Source organism: Acinonyx jubatus, chromosome B3, assembly GCF_027475565.1.
Source record: "Acinonyx jubatus isolate Ajub_Pintada_27869175 chromosome B3, VMU_Ajub_asm_v1.0, whole genome shotgun sequence".
Taxonomy (NCBI): domain Eukaryota; kingdom Metazoa; phylum Chordata; class Mammalia; order Carnivora; family Felidae; genus Acinonyx; species Acinonyx jubatus.
The window spans coordinates 121,180,959-121,207,765 of NC_069386.1; the positions used below are offsets into that span (position 1 = coordinate 121,180,959).

The window sequence follows — 26,807 nt, forward strand, 5'->3', positions numbered from 1 at the left end:
TCCTCCTCCGTCTTCTCCCCCTCCTTCTCCTCCTCCTCCTCCTCCTTCTTCTTCTCCTCCTCCTCCTCCTTCTTCTCCTCCTCCTCCTCCTTCTTCTTCTCCTCCTCCTCCTTCTCCTCTTCCTCCTCCTTCTCCTCTTCCTCCTCCTTCTCCTCTTCCTCCTCCTTCTCCTCTTCCTCCTCCTCCTCCTCCTCCTCCTTCTCCTCCTCCTTCTCCTCCTCCTTCTCCTCCTTCTTCTCCTCCTCCTTCTCCTCCTTCTCCTTCTTCTCCTTCTCCTTCTTCTCCTTCTCCTTCAAATAAGAATTAGCATGGCTTGAAGTATTCTTTAGTTCCTGTGTTCCCATGAAGATTGGCTATGAATGATCCCTCCCATCATTCTCCAGCCCTGTATTAACAGCTATTGCTAATTGACTATGGGTATTCATTTCAGTCACTTCATTGTTCTACAGCATGTGAATTTAGGCTATGCTAGTTTTCATTTTCGTGATTAGTCCAACTTTCAATACCAAGTAATTTTATACACTAATTCTCCTACTTTTTCAATTATTAGCAGATTTATGTTACATTTTTATTTTTGTCCTATTATAATTTTATATTTAGGTTAACCAACACCCATTATTTTATTTTTGCTTCTATTAAGAGAATGAATTGTCACTAGTTGTCAAAACACCACATAGAAGCTCATAAAATGTAAATCTGACTTTTGTGCTTATAAACAACTCTTTGCATCAGATCCGAGTATGCTCCTAAAGAGATGACATTAATACTGAATATCTGAAGGTGAGATCTAGTTGAATCTCCCAGGTACTGAAGTTGAAGGGACCTAAGAAAATATAATCCCCTCCTATCCTTTTTTTTTTCCTCTGCTGTCTGAGTTCTACATGAATAGCAAAAAAAGAAAAAAAAAAACCCAAAAAAACAAAAAAAAACAAATGCAATGCTGGTTAACACTAGTGGTTACCAGTGGTAACCACTAGTGGTAACACTAGTACTGAAGAATGTGGTTAACCTCTACTGAATTTCAGAATTATTTTTTTGAAAACTTGTTTTTAATGTTTATTTTTGAGAGAGAGAGAGAGAGAGAGAGGACAGAGAGAGACAGAGCGTGAGTGGGGGAGGGGCGGAGATTGAGGGAGACACAGAATCAGAATCAGGCTCCAGGCTCTGAGCTGTCAGCACAGAGCCAGATGCAGGTATTGGGTTTCTGAACTATGAGATCATGACCCGAGTTGAAGTCAGATTCTTAACCGACTGAGCCACACAGGCTCCCCTGAATTTCAGAATTAGAATTGCCCACTTGAATGCTAACTAATTCAGGGCTTGGGTAGGCATCTCCACGGAAGCAAGGCTTGCTTCCCTAAAGTCCATGGTGTGGTGGGTAAATGGGGTAAACTGGGTATTTCTTTTTTTTTTTAATGTTTATTTATTTTTGAGAGACAGAGACAGAGTGTGAGCGGGAGAGGGGCAGAGAGAGAGAGAAAGACACAGAATATGAAGAGGCTCCAGGCTCTGAGCCATCAGCACAGAGCCTAATGTGGGGCTTGAACTCACAAGCTGCAAGATCATGACCTGAGCTGAAGTCAGATGCTCAACTGACTGAGCCACCCAAGCTCCCCTACACTGGGTATTTCTCGAAGACAGCTTGTTCCCCTAGGGAGAAACAGAAAGTGCCAGGGGGTGAACTATGGAAATACAGTTTCTTGGTAGATTTTCTTTAATCTTCCTGATTATGTCACTCCTTTTCCTCTGGAAAGCTGTAACAGAGTTAGTAAAGAGATGCTAGGAGTGTCTTTGTAGTGACGTTTCTTCAGTGTGGGAGGTAACAACAAGATAGGGCAGGAGGAGGGATTTTCCCTGCCCTTCCTTCACCACTGGGGCATTAGGGCATGGTTTGTTAAATTTTAATGATTTGTCTATATAAATATTGAGGGAGCCACCATCTACTCTAGCCATACTAATGCTGTTTTTCTTAACTTTGTTATTAAGATTTCCATTCTCTTTTGTATTTATTTCAAACCCCTTTCATTACTCCTGCCCTATTCACTTACTACTTCTAGATAAGCCATGTAATGAAGGTCTACAAGTTTATTTGTATCAGCTGGAGATCTTTTAATTGTAAGTGTCAGACACCCAACTCAAATGCTTGAAGCACAAAAGGGAATCTATTGCCATATAGTTAAAAGTCTGGCTGTGACTACTGAATCCAGACCTTCACATGGCATCACCCTAGAGAAACTTTCTGTCCATGTTGTGGTTATCTTCCGGGTTGGCTGTCTACTCAGGCAGGCCCAATCTCTCTCCTTATCACAAGGCCTCCGGCAGCTCTGGGTTTTCTTCTTATTCCTTCAAAAAACCTTATTTACCAAGAATGACTCTCTCAAAGGTGTTCCAGCAAAAGTTCTGGAGGTGAATATTACTCGAGTTAATTACTGAATAATTACTGAATACTCCAGTTTATGTTGCTGCTAATCCCTTTGTTCTAAGGATGGTTCCTAGACCAGCTATATAAGCATCACCTTGGAACTTGTTAGAAATGCATATTCTCAGGCTACACCCCAGACTTTTGAATGATAAACTCTGAGGGCAGGGCCTAGGGAACTGTGAGTTAAGAAGCCCTTAATGTGAGCCAGAGGTATGCTGAAGTTTAAAGACCACCTTGTTAGTCCATATAGACAATGCTCTTTGGTTAGGGGCATAAAATATATGGAGTCGTCCAGTCTGGGTAGCCTGATTATTTCAAGAGCTGGGTGAGGGCCAGCTTTATCCAGTCCAGATGGTTTTAAGGTAAAATAAAGATGGAAGCTGTTTTATCAGAAATAGCAACAGTTGCTGGTCAGAAAAAAAATTAATGTTCTACAATAGAATCTTTCTACAAGTACTAGGTGGTAAATTATTACGTCAATAAATATTTGGTACTGAATGCCTAATGCTTTTTTTGTTGTATCTTTAAAAGGTTTAGGGCAAGAGACTTTTCTGCTTATAGTATGCTTCATACCCAATTGTTTTTTTTGAATGGAGATGGATGGTTTTACCCTTTCAGTGGAATTATCCACAATTGCATATTTTCTGTTATGTGATGGAATATTCTGAGCTGCGGCATGAGAGCATGGTATGCAGGGCATATAGCTCAGACTGGGTCAAGAGTCAGCCTCCTGACTGAACATTGGCTCCATACTACATTGAGTATTTTGTTTTCTGGAAGTGAATATTTTGCATGGACACCTAAAAGATACAGTAAGGATGCCGTGACAAAACATGGTGACTTGTTGGTATCTCCTTTGTCATGTTCATAGGTACAATGGTGGGGGACCATACCCGCTTGGAATTCCACAATATCGAAACTGGAATCATGACTGAGAAACGCTACATCTCCGTTGTCCCCTCCAGTTTCATTGGGCACTTGCAGAGCCTCATGTTCAATGGCCTGCTCTACATTGACTTGTGCAAAAATGGTGACATTGATTACTGTGAGCTGAAGGCACGTTTTGGACTGAGGAACATCATTGCTGACCCTGTCACCTTCAAGACCAAGAGCAGCTACCTGAGCCTGGCCACCCTCCAGGCATACACCTCCATGCACCTCTTCTTCCAGTTCAAGACCACCTCAGCTGATGGCTTCATCCTCTTCAACAGTGGTGATGGCAATGACTTCATTGCAGTTGAGCTAGTCAAGGGGTGAGTAGAAGACTTCACATAGTTTATACCAGGTATCTCAGCTCAAGCCCTGCATGAAATATGGATATGAAAAAAAGTACCCATTCTGTTCCCTACTCTCTATTCCCAGTACATGCTCTCATCCTCATTGATTAAAAATACCTATGTAATGGTTAGGGCTGGAAGGAAGAGAAATTCATTAGTTTATTTAAATATATTCCACTAACTCAATATTCTCAGACTTTTTTTTTCTTTTTACTGTAAAATGTAGTCCTTTAAACCTATAGGAGAGAAGCTTATTTTTGCAAAAGAAGGATATATAGGGTGCATTGCATCTGTCTCTGGGTCAGTGCTATCTGCAGCTACCAAGTCTATAGGAAGAAATGAAATATAGATATTTTCAACATTACCATTAGCTCATTTATGCAACGTTTTAAAAGCTGTTCTTTCTGCAAGATATTTTACTACCGTGTGTTGGAAAATAGTTAAAATAAAAACAAAAACTAGAACAGAACCAGATAATAGATCCATGATCCATTGAATTTAAATGCCGCCCCTTAGTGTTTTGGAATGTACTGTCTACACTACTTTGTGACTCTGGATTTTTAGATAGTGTTAGAGAAGTGAATTACGTAAGTATGGAATTAAGGTCTGATAGGATAGGCTAGGATTATTTTTACAATCCTAAATCAAGCTTTAATTATTCCTGCATAATGCCAGGGTAACATGGGGGATGTGAAGCCATTAGTGTCAGTTATGTATATAGGTTGCCATTAATCCACTTTAGGGAGTCTCAACTCACTGGGGGGTTATTGTTTCTCACAGGTACATACACTATGTGTTTGACCTCGGGAATGGTCCCAATGTGATCAAGGGCAACAGTGACCGCCCCCTGAATGACAACCAGTGGCACAACGTCGTCATCACCCGAGACAACAGTAACACCCACAGTTTGAAAGTGGACACTAAAGTGGTCACTCAGGTTATCAATGGTGCCAAAAATCTGGATTTGAAAGGTAAACCTGTAAAGAAGGATTTCCTTTTTAGAACATTTTTTACAATAGAAAGGCTGTTTGCAGAACTATACTGCAAGTTAGGAATGCTATGTGTTTTCGATACATAATGCATATCCTATTTTAACAACATTCAATTATATCCAAATGCAATTTTTACTTAAACCACTCTTCCAGGGATGGTTCGTTTTCTCTGTAAACCTGAGGTATGTGGGGGCTGAGTGTGAGGTGATAAATGTCAAAATGTGGGGGCTCATAATATAGAGAAAAGGATATATATATATATATATATATATATATATATATATATATATATATATATATGTATGTTTTGGAATCTCAGCTGAATTGCTTACTGCCTAGGTGACTTTGATGAAATCTCTTAGCCTTGTTCAGCTTCTGTATACTTTTTTTTTTTTTCAAAATGAGGATAATAATTGTTACTACCTTTATGGGCTGTTACGATTTTTGATGGGATAATGTCTATAAAATCCTAAGCATATTATTGGTAACAAGCACATAAAAAGCAGTGAGTAAGTGGTGGTTTTGTTGAAAATCCTGTTAATCTTTACTTCATCATAAAATGGGAACAATACCTACCTCATAGACTGAATATAGTGATTAAAATTTGTGAGATGGCATGCAGAAAATGAATGACATAAGCAATGTTAGTTTCCTCTGTCAATCTACAATGTAGAAACTCTGGTAATTAGTTGTTTATGCTGGTCCCCCCTCCCAGCTTTATTATCATTATCCAAGAAGTATACTAGTCTAAGGTGCATTAGCTTTAGTTGACATGGTTTCTAACCCTTTACTCATTTGCTCTTGCTACTTACTTTCTTTTGCAGGTGACCTCTACATGGCGGGTCTGGCCCAAGGCATGTACAGCAACCTTCCAAAATTGGTGGCTTCCCGGGATGGCTTTCAGGGATGTCTGGCCTCGGTGGATTTGAATGGGCGTCTGCCAGACCTCATCAACGATGCCCTCCATCGGAGTGGACAGATAGAACGTGGCTGTGAAGGTACGGCCTCTTTTCTTTTCAAGCTACAGCCTTGTCGCAAGCACCACCCCTCTTTGCTGCCTCTGCCAGTGCCTTCTTACTTGGTTTACCAGTCATCTCTCATTCCCATTGGTTATCTGACATTGTGTCATCATTGGTGTCCTCCTGTCACTGGCTCAGTATGTCAAGACATGGGCCTCAGGCGCTGGGAATGTATGTTGGCAGATGTCTTCCCAGTGTCACATACTTGCCAGTAGAGGACTTTCCCTGGCGTTGACATCAGACTCCTCCGGACTTGTACCTTTGCTTCCAGCATGGCTGAAAGGGCAGTAGGGGTTTTTATTTATGTTTTTATACATGGCAGACTTTTATGTGGGTGTCACCATTAATGAAATGTTTCTAATAGCTATTGCATCGTCTAATGCAAACTCAGCAGGAGGTTGGAAAATGATGTCAGAATGCCATGATAAGGGAAGGGAACTAACATTTATTGAATACTTACTAGATGTCAGGCATTGTTAGGTAGTTCCTTAGTGCGATGTCATGCAACAGCATGGGTGTTGATGTTAGAAAAGACGTGGATTTAGGTCCAGATAGCGACTCTTGTTCATTGTGTGACATTTGGCAAGTTACTTAACTTCTCTGATCTCTATCCTCCTCACCTGCAAATTGGGGCAATAAAACTTGCTTTGGAAAATAAGATCTGTAAATCAGAGCTATATATAAAATGCCTGGTACATACGTAGTAGGTACTCAATAAACAGTAAGATTATTATTTGCACATATTATCTCATTACAGACATTTAATAACATTGCATGTCCATCAGTGCAGCACAAAAAAAACCATGCTCAGCCTGTTTCTGATAATATATATAATATAAGATAAAGATATCTTAATATCTTTAAGATACTAACTGAATTTTACAGGTCTTCTGGAGTTCAACAGTTCTTTATAACAAAACAGTCTAGTTTAACCAGCAGAGGGAAGCAGCGAACACTTTTCAGCCTCCCTCCTCCTCCTCCCCCACCCCCTTTCAGCCTCCCTCCTCCACCCCACCGCCCCACCCTCCCTCCCGGCCGGGTCCTTGGGTAGGTTGGAAAGGGGACCCTTACCTAACTTGAAAGGCAAAGATGTCTGTCTGACCAGTTAGCTAACTGGTCTGTCTGACCAATTAGCATTCTTTTGTCTGGTTGAGCCTCATAGTCCTATGTGCAATAGCATATTGTGTTGTTGTTGTTTTTTTTTTTTTTTCTATCTCATTGACTTACTGTGTCAAACCCATTCACTCATCTCCTAAGTTCAACCTCATTTATTGCTTCTGTTCTTTAACCAGCTTTCATTCTGGGTTCACTGCTACCTTTATAAAAGCTTCCCATCAGCTTCACAAGCTGACTTGCAGTATGGAAGTCACTCCCCTTTGCCTAAGAGTCAACTTCCCACGTGATCTAGTAATAAGATGGGATAGTCCACTTCAGTTTTCCTTTGGCCAGGAATTTCTTATATCCAGTGGACCACATATGGTCTGTGTACCTGAGAAGACGGGAAGTTGGGAATCACCATGCACTTAAAATAGCCACTTTGTTTTCTTCTCCTGAAAATGCACAATGTCATTTAAATCAAGAATTTTTGTCTCCTTGGTTTGCTCTTACTTCTTTCAGCATTAAAGGCAATGCTGGGATAAATGTAACATTTGGGAATTAAATCAAATATCTTAGTTTCAAAGACTGTGGGATGACAGAAATTCCAGTTATCCTGCAATAATTAATCATACCCAATTAAAACATAAATACACACATTAAAAAGCATAAGGTACTCTTCAGATGTTAAATATTATCATGCCATCCGCTTTTCAGATTTGTAAGTTAATAGGAATCATCCATTTAACTCTGTAGCAGCATAGCTTGATAGGAACATAATGTGAGTCACATATGTAATTTTAAATTTCCTAGTATTCTAGCTACTTGTAAAAAAGACATAAAGTAACAGGTAGGGTTAATTTTAATTTTATGTTATTTAACTTAACCCAGCATATCCGAAGTATTATCACTTCAGCGTGTAATGGTATAAAATTACTAATAATACATTTTACATTCCTTTTTCACGTTAAACCTTCAAAACCGAGTGTGTATTTTACACTTGGAGCACACCTCAATTCAGACTACATACCTTTCAAGTGCTCTGTGGCTACATGTGTCTGTGGCTACTGCGTTAGAAGCATAGTTCTATAGAGTATAAAAAAATTGGGGTATAAGGAACTAAAACTGTTGTACTGGATTAAAAGGACGTCTAAACTAACTTTTATAAGGGTGGCTTAAAAGGTATAGCATAAAGGGGGGAATGGAGTCCACTTAAGAGAACTTCAGGAGAAGCAGTGAGAGCATTAGCAAAAGGAAATTACCCATCAAATTGGGGAAAATGTTCCCATCCCTACCTGTATCTCTGTGTGCAGTTTGGTATGACTCATCACATGCATTATGGTGGGGCCCGACCTTCCTCTGAGTATGGGTGATTGTCCAGCACCGGGTATTGTGACTTGATGGTTCTGCCATCCGAATTTGTGGCAAGTCTCCTGGGCCTAATAACCCTGCACTCTATTGCCATGGAGATAATTGCAGTGATTACCTATGGAGCATTATGACCGCCCCACTGGGTGGGATGAAGGGGGGGGCGGTGAGTGCTCGGGAGGAACGTCCTTGTTTATTGTACACCGATGACTTGGATAATTAGCCTAAGTGGCCAGGAAAAATGACCAAAAAGTGGGTTAAGGCATAAATTACTGCCATTGGAAGTTTACACCATGTGCATAAGCCCTTATAAGAGGTCCCAGGAGCCTTTTAGGGCACTGTGGAAATGAAGCTAAAGAAGATGGGGAGGGGGGAACGAGGAACACAGAACCTTAGAGAGACTGCAGACAGAGGTCATTCTCATTCTGAATCTCTGTTCATACTGTGGACCCCTTGAGAAGGCCTTTCAGTATTGTGCAGCATGGCAATCATAGGAAATAGAATACGTTTCCTGATGTATCATTTCTGTATGTAGAACAATAAATAGGTAGGGGATGAGGATCTGTTACTAAAACCAAATCTCTTCAAGATGGTAAATGTGTTTTATCCCCACTGTCTGGGGTACATAGGCCAGAATATATCATATGTTTTGTCAAAGTCATTGATAATGATCTTTCAAGATCCCTAAGTAGTAATTGTATTACTTTCCCTTGTATATCTAAGTGCAAAGAGTCCAAAATTATTTTAAAAAAGCATATTAATCCCCTACTCTGCCTCTCAACTGTTTATAGTAAGAAAGAAAAAAATCTTGAACTATGTTTTGATTTTATGTCTCTAATATATGCAGAATATATACTTCAGAAGTTAAGCTCAATTTCCAGACAACCTAGCCAACATCTGGCTATGACTTGCAGCCTCTTAATTTGGGCTAGGAATTTTGAAATAATGTCTGGTTCTAGTCTCAGCTGGTAAATCTCTCTTTCTATCTTGAGGCCAGCTTTGCAGTGAGACCAAGGCATGTATTGGCTGGAAATGCGATTCCACGATTGCAGATGGTAAACATCTGAGAGAAACACACGTGCTTCATTTCAAGACTGGCATGAATAAATAAAAAGGACATTGGTTTGGTGCTTTTTTGCTCACAGCCATTTGGGTTTCGCTATATTCCTACAAATCAAACAAATGGAGCTCTTTGGAGTTCCCAAGTCACCTTCATGCACACGCCCAGTTCTAGTGCCACATTCCCTGGTGGCATTTTCCGCAGGTTACAAGGAGTGCTCCCAAGTGACTCTTCCATACTTAACTCCTAGATGTTCAGAATTACTTTTGTGGGCTTGGTCTGGTTGTGCACACGTGTCTTTCAGTCTGGCCACACACTACCTTTATTTCTTGATGTTTATCCTGACTCATGGAGAATCATTTTTCTGGACCATATGCCTTGGGGTTGGCTTTGTGGATGTGGGAAGGCTCTTGTTACCACTGCTTCTGCTTTGTCAAGCCCAGTGTTCTCCCACCCCTGCTCTGCTGACGTGGCTCTGATGAGGCCTGCTCCGCCCTGGTCCATGCATCACCTGTCTGTGCTGTCTCTGGAGAACCTGTAGAGCATTTTGATTGTCTTTTTGAGTGATGTTGGTTATGCCAATTGTATTTTCATTTCTGTAATGTTGCCCTGGTTTACTCTACCTGTTACTAACCTCTGGTTATTGTTTTCGCCTTTTCTGTTCTTTTGCTAACAAAGTTGCGTTGACCAAAGCTGACCTGCAAGGTAGAGAAGGTTCTTGTTCCCATTACCACTTTGGACTGAGAGATGCCCTGTGTAACCCTCGGTATCTTTTCTTTAAGGGCCTCCAAGCTGTCACACCTCTTGGACAGCATCAGTTTTGGGGAGGGGGCTGAACCCCATGTTCTTCAGAAACAGTGGCAGAAAACCCAGATCAATGAGTGCAAAACAACAAAAGCAAGACTTTTTAGGGATGAGAACATGATTCCATTTTCAAGGGACTAAAGAGGTTTAACAGCATCCTGTATTGTGACAACTCACGAACACATTAATCCACTTCTGGAAATGGTTAATACCTCTCCAAGTAGTTGCCGCGGATGGGTTGGCTCTTCTTGATGTAGTCACTAGAGGAAGGCAACACTTGGAAAGAGAAAAAGAAAAAAAAAAAGACCACTCCAGTTCTTAATTTATAATTTTTTGGGTCGGGGAGGTCATTTCTCAGGACTTTTGAGGGCTTGGGCCTTATGAAAGAGAATGCCATTTTCTCTTAACTCATTTTAAAGAAATATTTCTAGGCATTTGGGAGATATCAGTGTCATTAAAACGTTCTAGAGATTTATGTTTCCTATCAGGGATTTTGGTTGAGCACTTTAATTTCCTGTTTTGTGAGCTAAAGGAAAAAGTACTCTTGGGGAAGAAGAGGATGTGTCCGTTTTATCCTGAATACCCTTTAAAAAGCCTGCTTGTTAGACGTCAGTGAATATCTCCCACAGACACTGCTTCTTCTACCATTTGGAGAGGCACCATCCAAAGTCTGTAACGGACCACTGGTCAAGTTGTGTCAGGCTACTTGACTCAGAATGGCAAACCAGGAAGGCATTTTAGGCATCTTTTGGCTGATAGTTCAGCAGGGGATTGAGCGTCGAATGGCTTCTGCGAGTTTGCAACCAGCAAAAATTGTTAAAAGTAGTTAACAGGGTAGCTTTAAAAATACTGCTCTTCACCTAAAGGATCATTTACTTTGCTGTGACTTGCTGTCTGTTATGTGGGTAACCAATACAAGTGTCCATCTCTTGGGTGGACATCAACTAAATGAGGTTTTTCTTTAATCATTTTTCTATAACTTTTTTTCCATCACTTCTTAGCAGATTTGCATATATGCTGATATATAATAAAATTAATGAAAACAACATACACTGGATTAGTATTTTGAAGTCCAAGGTAGCTGTAAAATAGCTTTCCATTTTTTTTCTTTTTATTGCTTGCTTTTTTTTTTAATTTTTTTGCTTTCAATTTCAAAGAATGTTAAGAGGCCTTTCAGTATTACTAAAGGCTGTTGTTTTCAGAAATTCTGCTCCTTGTCAAAATAGGTCTACCGACTGACACTCTGTAATGGAGGAGGGGGGAAGGGGATAGGATTTAATCTACAATAAGAGATAATCCAAGATTGTCAAAGCTCGTTATGATCAGATTTATTAGATACAACTAGAGAACTGTATCTCCTCCCAGACTTTATTCTTCACGATAAGAACTATGCGTATTTTGAACCCCCAGAATCTAGCACAGGCCTTTTTACATAGCGGCTCCTGATGTTGCAAAATGATCTTAAATTTGCCATTCAAAGGAAAAAGGGTTTGTAGGAATCCTACAAAGAAATGGTTGATTTCTATGCCTATTATAAATTATTAGCCAAAGTATAGTACAGGTTTAGGGACATAATAGTTTGGAATATCTTAACTTGCCCATTTGTAGAATCAGTGAAATCATCAGTTTTTTCATGTTATTACTGTATTGACCCAAATGCTCTTCCATTCTTGATGACTGGACAGTCACTTTGTGGCAGGAGCTGTTATCCTTTATAATTATTTTGGGTCATTGTACTCTTTCCCCATATTGTGGCAAAAGACCTTTAGGATGTAAATGCCTTTTACTTTTTATTCTCCTGACATTGGGGTTTGGATCATTACTCATGCTGGCTCTTTTAGCTACAACCTGTGGGCACAGATAGTACTCATTACCATGAAGTGTGAAGGGCAGTAAAAACATATGACAAAGAGATGAGAGACAGGTTGAAGTGTAAAGGCAAATGGTATTCAGAAAACACTATAATAGTGGGGTCTAGGAAGTGGCATGATGAGTCCAGACAGATCAACTGCCTGAGTCCTCTTACCACTGTGTTTGGGGTGGTGTCATTTGTGTGATGGTGTTAAGTTTAATGGGAACATACCTACTCCTATGTATCAGGCACTCAGCTGGGCACTGGGATTACCAGTGCGATACAGCTTGACTTCAGATGCATTCGAATGGGATCCTCCAGGAAGGACAATGCAGAACGAACATTGATTTTCTAGAAGAGAAGGAGCATGCTGTATGAACACAGAGGAGGGCTGCTGGACTATGGGGGTTGGATGGTCATGGTAGGTGCTCAGGTGTTTTTCTCAGGCAGAGTTTGAGCCAAGTTGGAAGGATAACATGTTTGAGGTATGTGACAGGTAGAAACACATTCAAGAGTTTGGCCAGTCTGAGGACCAATGTGAAGCTCAGTTTGGCTGAAATAATTTGCATATGGAGATGTGATCAAAGGTGAAGCTGGAACATAGGATGGAGGCAGGTGATGACTGCCTTTTTGTGTGAGGAGTTGGGCATTACCCTGAGGGCACTATGAGGAGGACAGAGACTTGGTCAGCTTTCATTTTATCAAGATCACTCTGACACCAGGTGGAGAATGGATGTGAAGGACAGGAACTGAAAAACAGAGAGCAGAGTTAGGAGGGAAGTAGCATGTTCCAAGGTTGAGGGAATAGGCTTGAACCTGATACTTGTTACTTTAGGTGGCTAAGGAGGTAAACATGTTTCTCTCCCAGAGGAGACCTCTGAGGAATGAGGAAGAAAATAATCTTTTTCTCCTGGTTGTTTCCCTTCTACCCTGACTATGTTACGTGTTTCATATCAGGAGGTACCCTGAGATTCAAGGGTCCCTTGAATACAGTGACAATATCTATGGACCTTTCAGAAGTAATTTTCTAATTCCTTTTTATTATAAGAGGGGTATTCCTAGAGATATCCCTTAAAAGCTGTCAAATAAGAAAGGGGTCATACAACTATGAGAGAAACATTAAATTTGACCTGTTGGTAGTGAAACAGATGAGTTATAAACTATAAAAAATGAAAGAATAGCTTTTTATTGGGGTGGATGATTAATAAGAATACATTTCCCCACTTTCCACTATAATTCCCCTTAAAAGGCTCTATTTCTTGTTAAATATGTAATAGCTTCTTTTCTAGAAATGTGATTTGTTCTTCTGCCCAAATGGTGGGCAGGTGGATTGGGGGTACCAAGAATTGATTAGATGTTGTTTTGAATGTTTTGTATCTTGCATAAGTCAAGGAATGTATGGGGCTTTGATGCCTTAAAGATGTGAGGATTGTTTTAAGTAATTTTAGATAAGAGTTGGCATCAAACGCTTCAACAGGTAAAGGGAATTTAAATTCTCCAACTTTTTTTTTTTAATGTGAGAAGTATAGTTCCCCACTTAATTTTCCCCAAAGCTAAGGGCTTTCTCATATTCTCCATCATATTTTACATAATAAAATGTAGCATTGGACCTAATAGAAATCAGTCTCTTAGAAGTGAATTGCCGGGCACCTGGGTGGCTCAGTTGGTTGAGCGACCGACTTTGGCTCGGGGCATCATCTCACTGTGTGTGAGTTTGAGTCCTGCGTCGAGCTCTGTGCTGACAGGAGCCTGCTTTGGATTCTAGGTCTCCCTCTCTTTCTGCCCCTCCCCCACTTGTGCTCCATCTCTGTCTCAGAAATAAATAAACATTAAAAAATATTAAAGGAAGTGATTTGAATTATAGGAAATAATGAAACACAGGAATTAAATTTGCCTTTTGTCTCTCAGCACTGCATGACAGAGGCTTCTCAAAAGAGAGCTGGGCAGTTAGGACTTACTACCTTAATGTGTCTTGATTCTGGACTCCTGACCAACTATACACCCAACTAAAATGGATAGAACTTGATTTTCCTTTCCAACAGTGTTGATAATACCCTTCATTGAAAGTTTACCTAGTGTATACATATGCTAAAGACTTGGTTTTGTGTCTCCATTGTGACACATGGACACATAGTGTGACACATAGTGACCTAAAGATGACTTTATAGGGTTTGCATATGTTATCTCATTTAATCCTCACATCATATGAGGTAGTGATGATTTCTATCTCTATTCTACAGATGGGTTCAGAGAATTTAAGTGGCTAGCCCAGGGTCACATTGCTAGTAAGTGACAAAGCTAAGTTTTAAAGCCTATGACCTCTTTCCTACTGTGCCAAAGGGTGTGAGTCCAGATTTCCTATTTCTGTAGCAGAGGCACCACATAGGTGACCAAATGGTGCCATGGTGCCTGAGAATGTACTCTAGCTGATTTTATGTTAGATGGTGTCTATGTCAATACTATTTCACTAAGTTATAGATGATATTTGCACAATGTTATTTAAAACAAAGTATTTTAAAATCAGCTATCTTTTCATTGAGCTTGCCCTTTGAAACCTCTTTTCTCTCTTTTTAGAAATGCCCTCTACTACCCCAACACATCACTACACCAGTGCTGAGAAAAGAAGGGAAATCAGAAAATGAGGCCTCAATTTACGTTTTTCGGGGCAACATTGACTTTTTGACAAGCTTTTCATTATTTTAAAAAGAAAAAATGATCTAATCATTTGACCTTTATGGCCCAGGCACCCTCTGAAAATAGGGTGGATTGAGCAAGAATATTTTATGATTGTAGACCTTGACAAATACTCCATCAGAAGCAGTCATCCACTGCTACCCCTCCATTGTCATGGAAGTGTCACATGAATAAATTGCTTTACTCAGAAAGTATACATACTTTGCAGTTCAGTGACCACCAAGGGAAGTGCTGTACTAGAGCTGGTACCAGTGTAGGAATTTTCAGGAATTTTGCACACTGGTTGACATCATGTAACATGTATTAGCTTGAAATTGGCCGTGGTGGGAGAATTTTACATTATGGAAATCAGGTTATAGAAATGTTATGGATCAGGGTTTTGTTGTGGTGGTGGTTGTGGTTGTTAAGTATTTACCTACACAGAACTGATCAAAGGCCATTGGAGGTAAAGATCTCATGAGGGCATCTTGGTTTCAACCAATGTCCATGCCCATCTTGACTTGTTTTATACTCAGTATACGATGAGAGGGCTGGAGTGATTGGAGCAGTTTTAGTAATACCTCTGTTCTCCTCAGTGTCCCCAAAATGTTAGATTTTATTATTAGTTTTTTTCACTCCTCATCCTAACCAAGTGACATTTTTGAACCCTCATTTGAGAAGAGGAAACCATAAACACCTGAGCATGCTTGCTAGGTGCAGTTGTGATGCCTTTCTGAGCACGGGAATTGCCTTCAAGACAAAAAAGTAACATCTTGGAAACATGGCTGCTCTTGGGTCTTTCTGCCAATGAAATTTTATAATAATATTTAGGACCCTATTCTCTGACTTTGCTTAATCTTCTGTAAAATGGGAACTAGAGCGTTCACTTCTCAGGTGGCTCTCTATGAAGGACACTTGACACATTTAAGGATCATTGCTTTCTTATTTTGAAATTAAATAGAAGTGAATTGGGTTTCTGCCCATTAAAGGGGATGAATCTTATGTTGTCTGTAAATGACTATCTTCAGAAAAGCCAAGAGAACCCAACACTATAAATATAGAATCACTCTGGGAGCACAGAGGGATCTTTGCTTCAAGGACCAAGATTTATGTGCAGCTAACTAAGTAGACTATCCCTAATGTCACAAACACCGTCCCTGAAGCTTCAGCATTTAAATCCTTATATTTTAGCAGTTGAGACTATAGATTGCTCAGAAAACTGGTAAGGGTCTTGTGCATATATGCACATACACATGCACAAATACATATATCTATGTGTATTCATCTTGCTTTTTCCATTCTTTCTTCTTCTTCTTTCCCACTTGATTACTGCTCACTCCTTCTTCCTCTGTGAAACAATGTAAATGTGAAAATGTAAAAGTACAAAAGTTATCAAGAGTAGAAAATAAAGTTGCAGGTGACAGATGGGATCTCTCTGGACAGTCATGGCAACTCTCATAAGTCTCCTCCCACAGTAGCTCTACTGGGTAAGGGACAGACAAACCCTTTGGCTGGCACAGAGGTCTACTGTGATGATGCTTCCACATTCAGATTTCACTCATAGATTCTGAATCCTTTGACAAACACCTCATGTTTTGTGATTAAAGACAATGGATATTATTAAACCAGCCTTGCCTCATGCCTACCACTGGGCCACCACTCTTGGCCCTTTAGCATAAATGGATGTAGGGAATCAGAACAGATGTATCATTCCCGGACTCCCCTCATCACCAATCTTACCACCCCCATATGGCCAAGACAGCTGGTGCTAGTTTAGCAATATCTATGTTAAATTGGAATGTTTGAGTCATAGGTTTGGTTAAGTGCTACTTGGGCAATAATAGAGGGAAAATACACTCTAGTATAAGTGTCCTTTGCTTCAGGCAGCACTTTATCTCAAGGACTTGCAAGTCATAAAAGACAAGTCTGTCAACTTTTGGTTTTCTAGACCATGAAGAGGAGTTGACTGAATCAGTTTGCATGTACTGATTTTAGCAGTAACAGGCATGAAATGACTGTCTGAGACAGTTCTTAAAGAGAAAAAACCAATCCCAAGTTCAAGCAGAGTGATGGGAAATTTGTGGCAGCCAGAGGTATCATATGGAAAAAAAAAACACTCAATGTGATGCTTTTTCTGTGAACTAAAAACAGAACTGGGAGTTAGAAACCGAAGTACTAGCATCATTGAGGGCTTGCTTAGTTTTTTCATGGTTGCTTCTGTTGCCTTGTCCCTTCCTACTATAAAGATGTTGCTGCCTTTTCTCCAAAGAATATGTGGCAATTTTAGTGAGAATTGGTTACATATCAAATGCAAAAGTAGTATTCATCATCTCTATACAAGGGTTTCCTAAAGGTTTAGTACAGTTTTAAACTATTAATAATAACTTTGAGAACTTCTAAATATATAATTCTGAAAGTTTATGTTACCTTAGAATATTTGAAATTTTAGGCTGATTTAGAAAAATGCTTTGGACAAAATTATTATTGAGTTCTTAGGAATATGTTTTATTTATAAGTATGCATTTGATACAGTTTTTTGTTCTGGTATTATATATATTCGGACAAACTAGATCTTCCTGTTAATTTTAATTGAATTTTGAATTGAAATGGCCTTTGGGAATTTTTTTCAAAAAAACATACATTTTCACATTAAAATGTCATCTTTGGTTGTAGATTAGAGATACCTTATTTAAGTTTCTCTTGTTAACCCAATGGGAATATGCACACGCATGCATGCACACACACACGCACAAACAGACACACCCTCTGGCTTACACATATCCATAGAGGGTAGGTGGCTCAACTATGGAGTTGGAAAACTTGGGTTTGAGACCTTACCCTGCTACTTGTTAGGTGTGGGGCCTTGCCAAAAACAAAAAAACAAAAAAACAAACAAACAAAAAAAGACACCTAAGCTCCTATTCTATGTCTTAATTTACTTTTCTAAAATCCTTTCCTTTCAACTTGATCATCAGTGAAAAAATTCTTTTATTTTTGTAATTTTTTGAGTTTATTTACTTATTTTGAAAGAGAGAGAGCAAGCAGGGGAGTAGCAGAGGGAGTAGGAGGAGAGAGAGAATCCCAACCAGGCTCTGTACCATTAGCACAGAGCTCCATGTGGGGCTCAGACTCACAAACCATGCAATCATGACCTGAGCCAAAACCAACTGAGCCACCCAGGTGCCTCCAAAACTTCCTTTATTTTTGAAGTTCTGGATATCTTCCATGAGAAAAGCATTCCTCTGTTCTAATTCTTTAATACTTTTAATTGTAATTGCTTCATCATGTGTTTATGAAGATTAATTGAATTAATATCTGAAAAGCACTTAGTACAATGTCTGGCACATAAGAAGTGCTATGTAAATCTCTTGTTATTGTTATATCCTCTCTCTGATTTGTATAAGATCATTTTATATCAGTGGTGTGCATTTAAAAGCATCGTTGAAGATTTTCTTGTTTTTTTCAGAGCATTTTGGTATGTTTAATCTCTCTCTCTCTCTCTCTCTCTCTCTCTCTCTCTCTAATTTTGGAGACCCTGCTATCTATGAAAATAGATAAAGATATAAAATATAATCTGTTCAGGGAAGGATGTACCTTAAGGAGTTTGAAATAAGAATAGGAGCTTATATTTTCATCTAGGAAGTGTTTTAAGAGTCTAGTCCAAACTCTTACTCATTCAGCAGTTCGTACTGTCCTTGGACACTGGGGACATAAGAGTTCTTGTCTCAATATCTGGTGAGATCGAATGAGTTTAGTAGTTAAATCAAGGGAGGAAATGTGGTCAATTAAATACCACCATCACCACCACTACCTCCCCCCCAAAGTGGTTCCAAGTAGAAAATTGCTTGTATGAGATGATATTGGTAAATTTTACGGATAAATTGTTAGTTAGGAAAACCTCTTGGCTTGGAGTCATAAAAGAATGACTTTTTTTCTTGGTTCTTTTGTTCTTTTTTTAGTTAACATTATTTTCTGAGCTGTTGCTTTATACCAAAAATCTGCAGGAAGGACATTTCAGGCTGTAGATAGAGCAGACCTTGAAGGTCTGTAGGTAGACCTTGAAGGTAGGGATGGTCTTGAAGTGTTACAGCAGAGGTCCTAGGATATAAGCAGGTCTCAGAAACACCCAGAGGGCTTGTTACAGCTCAGATTCCTGAGCCCTGCCCCTAGCCAGTAAATCTGGGTGGAGCCTGAAAAGGTACAAGTCTCACAAGCTCCTAGGTGATACAGGTGCTGCTGACTTGGGGCCTACACTGTGAGCACCTCTGTGGTAGAGAGGAACTGGAAGGAGAAAGGGATGGTGGGAGCACTAAGAGCTGGGGGCCAATAGTAGGAAATGAGGCTGGAGAACGGGGCAGGGGCCCTAGGGTCTCAGCCTTGATAGGAAGTTCAAGTTTAGTCTCTCAGATGAATGAAAAGTCATTGAAGATTCTTCTGGTCCTCCCTCACTGAAGTGGCTCTTGCTTCTGAGGTGATTACAGTGGAGTCAGTCTTCGAGGGTTATCTGATTCTACATGGCATTCACCCCTTCGTGCATGTGAAACAAATCCTTTGGTATTTGAAAATAACCTGTAATTCCCTCTGTTTTGGGTTTCTGACCAACCTTCAACAAATAGGACAGGTTGCTCACTTTGTGGAGCACAGACATTCACCCATGCTCAGGTTTTGACTGTATGAGACATAGGCAAATCGGAGTGCTGTAATTCAGACCAGCCCCACATTTACTGAAAATGCTTTCTCTGTATCTGGCACAGTAAACTAATGCAGCAAGGATATAATCAAAGCACAGTATGATTTCTAACAGCAGGCAGCGTTCAATCTTTTGGGGACAAATACTAAAAAAAAAAAAAAAAAGAAAGAAACAATTAGAGGATTATATAGGCAGAGGACAGCACAATGTGTGATAAAGTGTTAAATTGAGTATTATCAGATGTAAATGTTAATGATGCAGATAGTAAGTGCTGTGGCCCTAAGAAGCAGGAGAATTGTTTGAAATTAGTAGGGGATATTTTATACGGGGGAGGCATTCGAGCTGGTCCTTGGAAAATGGTGAAAATTTATCTAGTTAGAGGGAAAGGCAAAAGCATGGAAGAGCCTTTGTCTTCAGATTCAGTCAACATGCAAGGAATTATTGTGTTTTCCCAAAGTTTTTGCTGTTCTGCCTTTCAAGGGAAAGCCTGCCATGTGTTTCTGATTCTTGAGTACAATTGAATTACTAATCCATTGTCTGCTAAGAGCTGTTTGGTCAGGGAGCCCCGTGGACTTCTCAGAAACTTTTATCCTTTGAAAGAAGCTGTCCTGATTTGCCATTGTTAATGAAACTTGTACTACACAATGCTCAAGTTTAAGACCCACTGAGAACATGACCATGAACCTCCTTTCATCTCCACATGGGGGAACCACATGGCATATAGGAGCTGCAGAGACCCAGCAGCAGTGCTGCTCCCCTAGTGTTAGTAATTGTCTTGAACTTTCTCATGTCATATCCTAATAGCTTTGTATTAGGAGTGACGGTTTGTACCGCTTCCACCCCTCATGAATAAATACAAAATGTCTTGCCACCCAGAAGACAAACCCTTTGTAGTCACGAGTCTCTTTTGAACATGCATCCTTAGGACTCTGCATGCATACATTTCAACATTCTCTGCCTGTGTGAGGCTTTTCTTGGAAATTGTGAAATGTGCACTTATTGCAGTGGATATATTTTTACTCTGGCAACTGTTTTTTTTTTGCATCAGATCCTGAGTAATACATTAGATGAGTCAAAGGGCTCACCTCCTTTGCTGAGGCTCTCTAGGAGTTTTTCCTGTTAGCTCAGATAATTCCAAAGGGGCAGGTTTATATATATAATCCCAAGGTTAGGCAGAAGATAGAAATGAAAAAGAGAGGATGGTTAAAGAGAGGCCCCAGGCTCACCTAAAGAGAAATTGTAATGGTAATTTGTATGATAAAGATCACCAAACTTTTTCAATTGCTCACTCATATCCAGAAAATATTTTTGAGAATGGAGTACTTATATATTGCTTGCTTATGGAAGATACACAAAAATAGAAATAGTAAGAAATTTTAAATAAAGTTAATTTCTAATATTCTCTTCCTGTCCTTCAAATAATTTTCTTTTGCATCATTTGGCATATGAACGCTGCTTTTGAATACACTTTCTTATAAACCTGTAGCAGCGGCATGATGCAGTATACTGGTTTTCAAATTTTAGGCTGTTTCACAATTTCCTGAAAGCTTGTGCAAACACAAATTTATACCTGTTTCCTAGGTTTCTAATTCAGTAGGTCTGGGGCCCAATAATATGTATTTCTAACAACTTCCCAAGTGATGGTCTGAGAAGTAACCCTTTAAAAACAATTAATGTAGTTAAGAGCTTGGGTCTCAGAGATAGTTAACCTAAGTTGGACATCAGGGTCTTTTCATTACCTAATATGTGACCTTGGGTAAATTATATCACTTGTATGAGCTTAGTTTTTTTTTTTCTTTTAATCTGTGAAATGGATGGTCATAATTACTTACCTCTTCGTGTCACTGGAGAGCGTAATAAGATACTGTAGACAAAGTGCTTAGTACCCAGTACTTACCACCTACAAAGCACCAATACATGTTGGCTGCACTTTTCTCCTCCTCTTCATATCATCAAACATTTTTTAATGTCATAGAGTAAACTTTAGGGACTCTTATTCCTTAATTCATAAGAGTGATGGGAATAAATGTTTCTGCTTTATCATGATACAGTTAGACCATGCTCCAAATGAAGTATCTTTCTAGTTGGATGGTAGAGATGAAGCTCTTTTGCAAAGTCTGCCTAAGAGAGAACAGTGTGTTCAGCCCTCTCCCTTATGTGTGTAACTGTTGATAGTTTGTGGCTAAGTGTGTATTTCTGTAGTCTTTTGTACATACTGACTCTTGTTGCATGATATAGAGTTGAAATTTTTGGCGGTTGTGGTTTTGAGTGTTTGGGGGCATGAGAGTAGCAAATTCAAGTGATTCCTTTGAATTTGGCTTATTATTAACAATTCTATCTCCTTTTTTATTCTCTTCCCCTCTTCTTATGAATTACTAGGACCAAGTACCACTTGCCAGGAAGATTCATGTGCCAACCAGGGGGTCTGCATGCAGCAGTGGGAAGGCTTCACCTGCGACTGTTCCATGACATCATATTCTGGAAACCAGTGCAATGATCGTGAGTCCAACCTTTTTATACTTGTGATTTTTTTTTGCAGAATTTAGAGGTTTGGAGATACCTTAAGGGGCAATATGTAAAAGGATGGCTCTTCTGAAATATTTGTAAGCAACTTCCTCCTCCAGAAATTTGGAAAAGAAAGGACTGGTGCTCTTAATGGAAGAGCAAAGAGACATTTCTTGCTCAACATTACTGGATGTTTTCCCATTTGCCTACTCCCTATGTTTCTTCTTTAGATTAGATTGTGTGTGGCTGAGCAGCAAAAAACAATTCAGCCAATATTTTTGCTCTAAGCAGTTTAATTTCCATTAATTAAGTCATCTGGATAACAATTTTGAGACTTTCCCATTTGCATTGTCTAGAATTCAGAGGATGTTTAAGGAATGTAGCTATTTTCTTCAAAATTCTGAGTTTAGAGAATTTCTTAGATTTTCCAAATGATGAAAATGTTCAGAGTTTATTATTTTTTTCTAACTAGAGATGTTTAAAGCATTCTCAGGGGTTTTGCAAATGTCAGAAATTTCCTCTGGCTAAGTTTATTAATATCTATTTGGTTTATATATACGTAGTAATTCTGTTTATGTATGATTTCTATTTTGTGAGTATACTTATATGTATGTATCTGTGAATGTGGTTCATATTGGAGGAGGGCTAGTTGTTATCTTGAGCACTAGCAATGCCTCAGGCGCATGAGCTGATTTAATTCTAGAAGACTGATTTCATGAAGTTGATTCTAGAATTGATGGTGGAGATACTTCAATACTGTGGGAATCTATAGTCTGTGTTTTCACTTCCTTTTTGTGTTATTTTCCTGACATGGCTATTTTTAAAGATGAGCAAACAGCTGAATTTTCTGAATACCTATTGCAAAGAGATGTGTTGAAAGCCCTGACCTAGTGGGTCCTGCTAATCTTCAGATTTTCTAAACGTAGCCTTCAGGGTAGGAGTTTATTTTACAATCTGAACTTGTAGTCAGTGGCCTCTTGGTTTTATTTAAAAAAAAAAAAAGACGCATGGTGTTATCTGAGCAAATACTAAAGTCATATTATGGTTGCCTAAGTGGGAGCAGGCACTGATTATACTGATTACATATTTATTTGGTTTTCCTTGAATACTTATTTCTCAACTTTTATTTTTTCACGTGTGTGGTTGCCTCTTGTTCTGTTTCCCATATTTCTCATAGCTTTTTATCTTCATATGCTTCATCAGTCTCTTAAGATATACCTGGAGAAACAAGTGGGGACTCTATCGATGTAGAGAGAAAAATATTTGATTCTCATTCCTCTAACTGTAAGCATATGGCTCTCTATCTGTAAAGCAAAAGGCACAGTATTTACAGAAAGTTTGACATCAGATTGTTCTTTTCCAAGTACTTGGTATTATTGAAAGTCCTGTGTCCACATTGATAATTTGGAAATACTGTTTAACTCAGAAATAGGCAGTTATGGACCCATCCAGAATATCTGGGGAATGGTGCTGTATGCTTTTTATTTTTCCTCCAATTTGCCTGCATAGGACTCATTAGGAGAGCTCTTTATCCTAAATGGTGGTATAATGCTTTTTTATCCTCCCAAGTTTATTCCATATCATAAATACAAAGCACTCCTGGTAGAAAAAAGTCAGGACGAGACTACAAATAGAAAAGACAGAAAGGTAAGTTACTCTAACTGCAATGAAAACGCACACTCTTCAGAAGGTATGTATACATGTTTTTCTCATTGACAAACTTCTTTCTGCCACCCAGTCCCAGGCATGGTTTTCTGCTAAAAATCAACTAGGATTCTTTCTAGCTTTCTGTGATGTTTTTTCTGACTTTATAAAGAGCCCATTGTGTCTCAGTCCAGAATGAAGACTGGTTGCACTATCTGACTCAGTTTGTCAGTGTATAATGAAGTACTAGAACGGGGGAAATGGTCAGCTTTTTTTTTTTTTTGTGGCAGCAGCACCTTATCCTTCAAAACTGTATGTGAGATACCCAGGCCTAGGGTAATGTATTCTGGATTGTATTCTGCAAACAAGTGAGTTGAATTTTTTTATTGTAGAAGACCTTTGAGCCCAAGTCATTAAAAGAAACTGCTCACCTGGTCTGCTCTTGAGAGCAGACCAGGGCTTCTGTGATTAGATGACTATATAGAAATGTGAACAAGTACATTTTGATGGCAGAATGTAAGGGATATACAGAATTTAGATATACTGGATATTACTATAAAGCGCAGAAATAAATTTTTAATAAAACCAACCACATGCATCATAGTGTTGGGTTGTACAATGGATGTCTCCGTATCCAATGATTGACATTTAAGGTTGCTTAAAATTGTACATTGGGTGTCTCTATATCCAGTGATCGACATTTAAAGTATTGGGGGGAATTTCTTTCTTTGGAACTAGCATCAGAGCCAATTTGTTTCACCTAAAAAGTCAACCTTACCTCTTTACATCATAGATCCTTACTTTCTATATCAACCTTGACCTTTAGAGTTATGCTATGCTGCTTTATCTCACAAACATCTTCAAAATTAAGTTACCTGTTTGATATTCTCTGGGCTTGTGTTAGCAAATTCTTGGTAGCTTAGCTTGTATCAGGACATAAGCCTTCATTCAGGACATAAGCAGATTTGAACAGAACTCATGCTTATCATTGGTGAAGGCCATGGGGAAAATTGAAAAGAAAGGGGAAAAGATAAAATAAGTGAATGGAAGAAGAGGGATGATGAAGAAGGAATGTAGAGAAAAGCAGGATTGAGTCTGGTGTGGAAGAACACAGAGGCCATCAGTGATTGCTTTGGTAACATGTATTTCAAGGTGGCCTGCATTTGACCTCACAAACAGAAATAGAGCATCATATTACAGTTGGAATGCCATGAAGGAAATCTGACCTTTACCCAGTTTTTAGGAGTAGTGTATTCTATAGAATGTTGCATATATCTAAAATACCTTGAATTTCCTACAATGCTGTCATAGGCCCCTGTGGTTGGTTAAGGATTCTGTCTAATGGCAAAAGATAATTTGGGGGGATGGGGAGAAGGTTTGGATCTCTCATTTTCCATGAGATATTTTTCAGGATAGCAGATTGATATCAGTTAATGGAAATGAAAACATCTCAATTTCTTATTGCACATCCAAGAATAGAAGCTTGTTTAATAGGAAAATGCTAGGTTTTGATATTTTTTCAAAATAAAGGGTTCAGTTCAACTCATCATGGATAGAAAAAATTACTTATATCTGAGCATGATTTGTGAGTTCCTAAAGAAATGTTTGCGTTTTAGGGTTTTCCACATTTTTTCTAGCATTGATTCCTTCATTTATAACCTTTGGTTTTTCTTGCCTGTTTGCCAAATTGAGTGTTTGCTTGACAACTTTGAGGTGCTATCACATAGGTATCACCCCCATGAGTAGAGTTTACATTTAGAAACTGTATCTCATTTAGTATGAGTAGACCTAGCATGGATGGGTTTGACTTTATTCCATCATGTTCTATGAGAGAATGGTGGGTTGATGGAGGCAGTGGGGTGAATTTCAGGTTTAGTCTTACAGTGTTCAAAGCTGATACAGTGATTCTGGAGGTGTGGTGTGTATTCTCCATGGCTGATTACCTTGTGGAAGAGTGACATTGTTGTATTGGATAGAAAATAAAAATCATATGATTGGAAACCCAGGCATAATTGATTTACTAATTGTCTTATATAGTTTTAAGATAGGATCTTCTACCATTTTATGTAATAGCAAAATCACAGGGAGTTTCCTTTAGGTGACTTTTAGGGCTGATTTAAAACTATAATGGGCAAAATCATCCCAAAAGTAATTTTGAGTTCTTGTAGGATCCACTAAGATCTACGGAAGGACAAGAAATGGCATTATCCAAAGATAATCTTCATTCTAAAAAATTAAAAACAGAGAGGGCTGACTTCTCACAGGGTGCATACCACCTGAATGCCCACTTAATGACACAATGTTGGGGCTACATTTTAAGAAAAACAAAAGAAATGGAGCCTTACAAAGGTTCTTATAGGGATATTCATTTTGGATATTGGGTTCTTACTGGTATTTAAAATCGGGACTAAGAGCCTGGGAGGTTTCAGTATGTTGTAGCCATCACCCCATTGGACAAATCCAGAATCCCTCTCCTGTAATGTGGGCAGTGCAACCTATTGTTGAGTTCCTCTCTACACAACACCACAAAATGTTGCACAAAATCCAGCTCACTGGCATGTACCCACACATATACAAAAGCATTGGCATTCTGGGGACCTTATGAAAACAGCGGTTTTAAATACTTCACATCAGTCCTTACCACCAAAGTTACCTTGAGGCATGTTTATGCTAACTAGTTTCAGTTGTATAAAATTCTGGGGTCTCATTATTGCTTCAGTGCCCTGGAAAAGTGAATGTGGAACAGTCTGTGGCATGTGAGTGCTTAAAACACAGCGAGGTACTGGATTTAGAAATCAGATGTTTATAATGGCTTTGGGGGATAAAGAAATGTGGGTCCTCAGCCTACCCCCAGCAGCCAGCTACCTGTGCTACATTGCTAGTCTTACATTGTGGGCTACTTGTTGGAGAAATTGCTAGGTTCACACTGGCATGTTATAATAGATGTTCTTTGCTTGCAACAAATCAATAGCAAGCTGCTGTGGATCGTGCAGACAGTGGAGTGTGAAGCGCCTTTTCAGATAGTTTTCTGCTGGAGTGGCTGTTAAGCTGCACTGTTGGCTATTGATTGGCCTTTTGCTTTTTATTTATTGTGTGGGTTTATTTTTTTTTTTAATGTAGGTTGGTGTATTGATTAAATCTGTTAAAAACACATTTCCCTTTCAGGCTTTAGAAAAAAAATGAGCAATATATGCATTACTTAGTGTACAAACAAGATGACAGACATGTGTATGTTAATTCTGTCTCTTGGGTCCATATAGATACACTGGCCTTAGTTATGGGTCTGGGTTGTTATTTGTACAGTGATAATTCTCAAAGTAAAAGACTACAGTGTGTCTGTGTTTTCAGTTATGTGTTTAATGCCTACCTGTGTTTTCAGCCTCTGCCTGTCCAGTAAATAGGCCAT

The 26,807-nt window shown here is 39.1% G+C and overlaps 1 protein-coding gene and 1 long non-coding RNA gene across 28 annotated transcripts in view; one reads left to right on the top strand and one right to left on the bottom strand.

The window, feature by feature from the left end:
• Nucleotides 1-26,807, top strand: part of NRXN3 (neurexin 3) — a 1,553,894-nt gene that overhangs the window by 749,448 nt on the left and 777,639 nt on the right. For all 27 annotated transcript variants that reach the window (XR_008299766.1, XR_008299767.1, XM_027066299.2 and 24 more), the window contains 4 exons: nt 3,294-3,675; nt 4,480-4,670; nt 5,516-5,689; nt 21,632-21,751. Coding sequence is in view for 25 of the 27 variants with exons in the window: in XM_027066299.2 (XP_026922100.1) it covers nt 3,294-3,675; nt 4,480-4,670; nt 5,516-5,689; nt 21,632-21,751 (867 nt within the window). In the remaining 2 variants the exon portion in view is untranslated. The remainder of the gene's footprint in view (nt 1-3,293; nt 3,676-4,479; nt 4,671-5,515; nt 5,690-21,631; nt 21,752-26,807) is intronic.
• On the bottom strand, nt 1,786-8,267 carry LOC113601404 (uncharacterized). The gene is made up of 5 exons (XR_003422659.2): nt 8,101-8,267; nt 6,171-6,330; nt 5,504-5,986; nt 3,542-3,724; nt 1,786-2,400 (listed from the first exon to the last, which is right to left on the bottom strand). It is a non-coding gene; the product is annotated as an uncharacterized LOC113601404 (long non-coding RNA).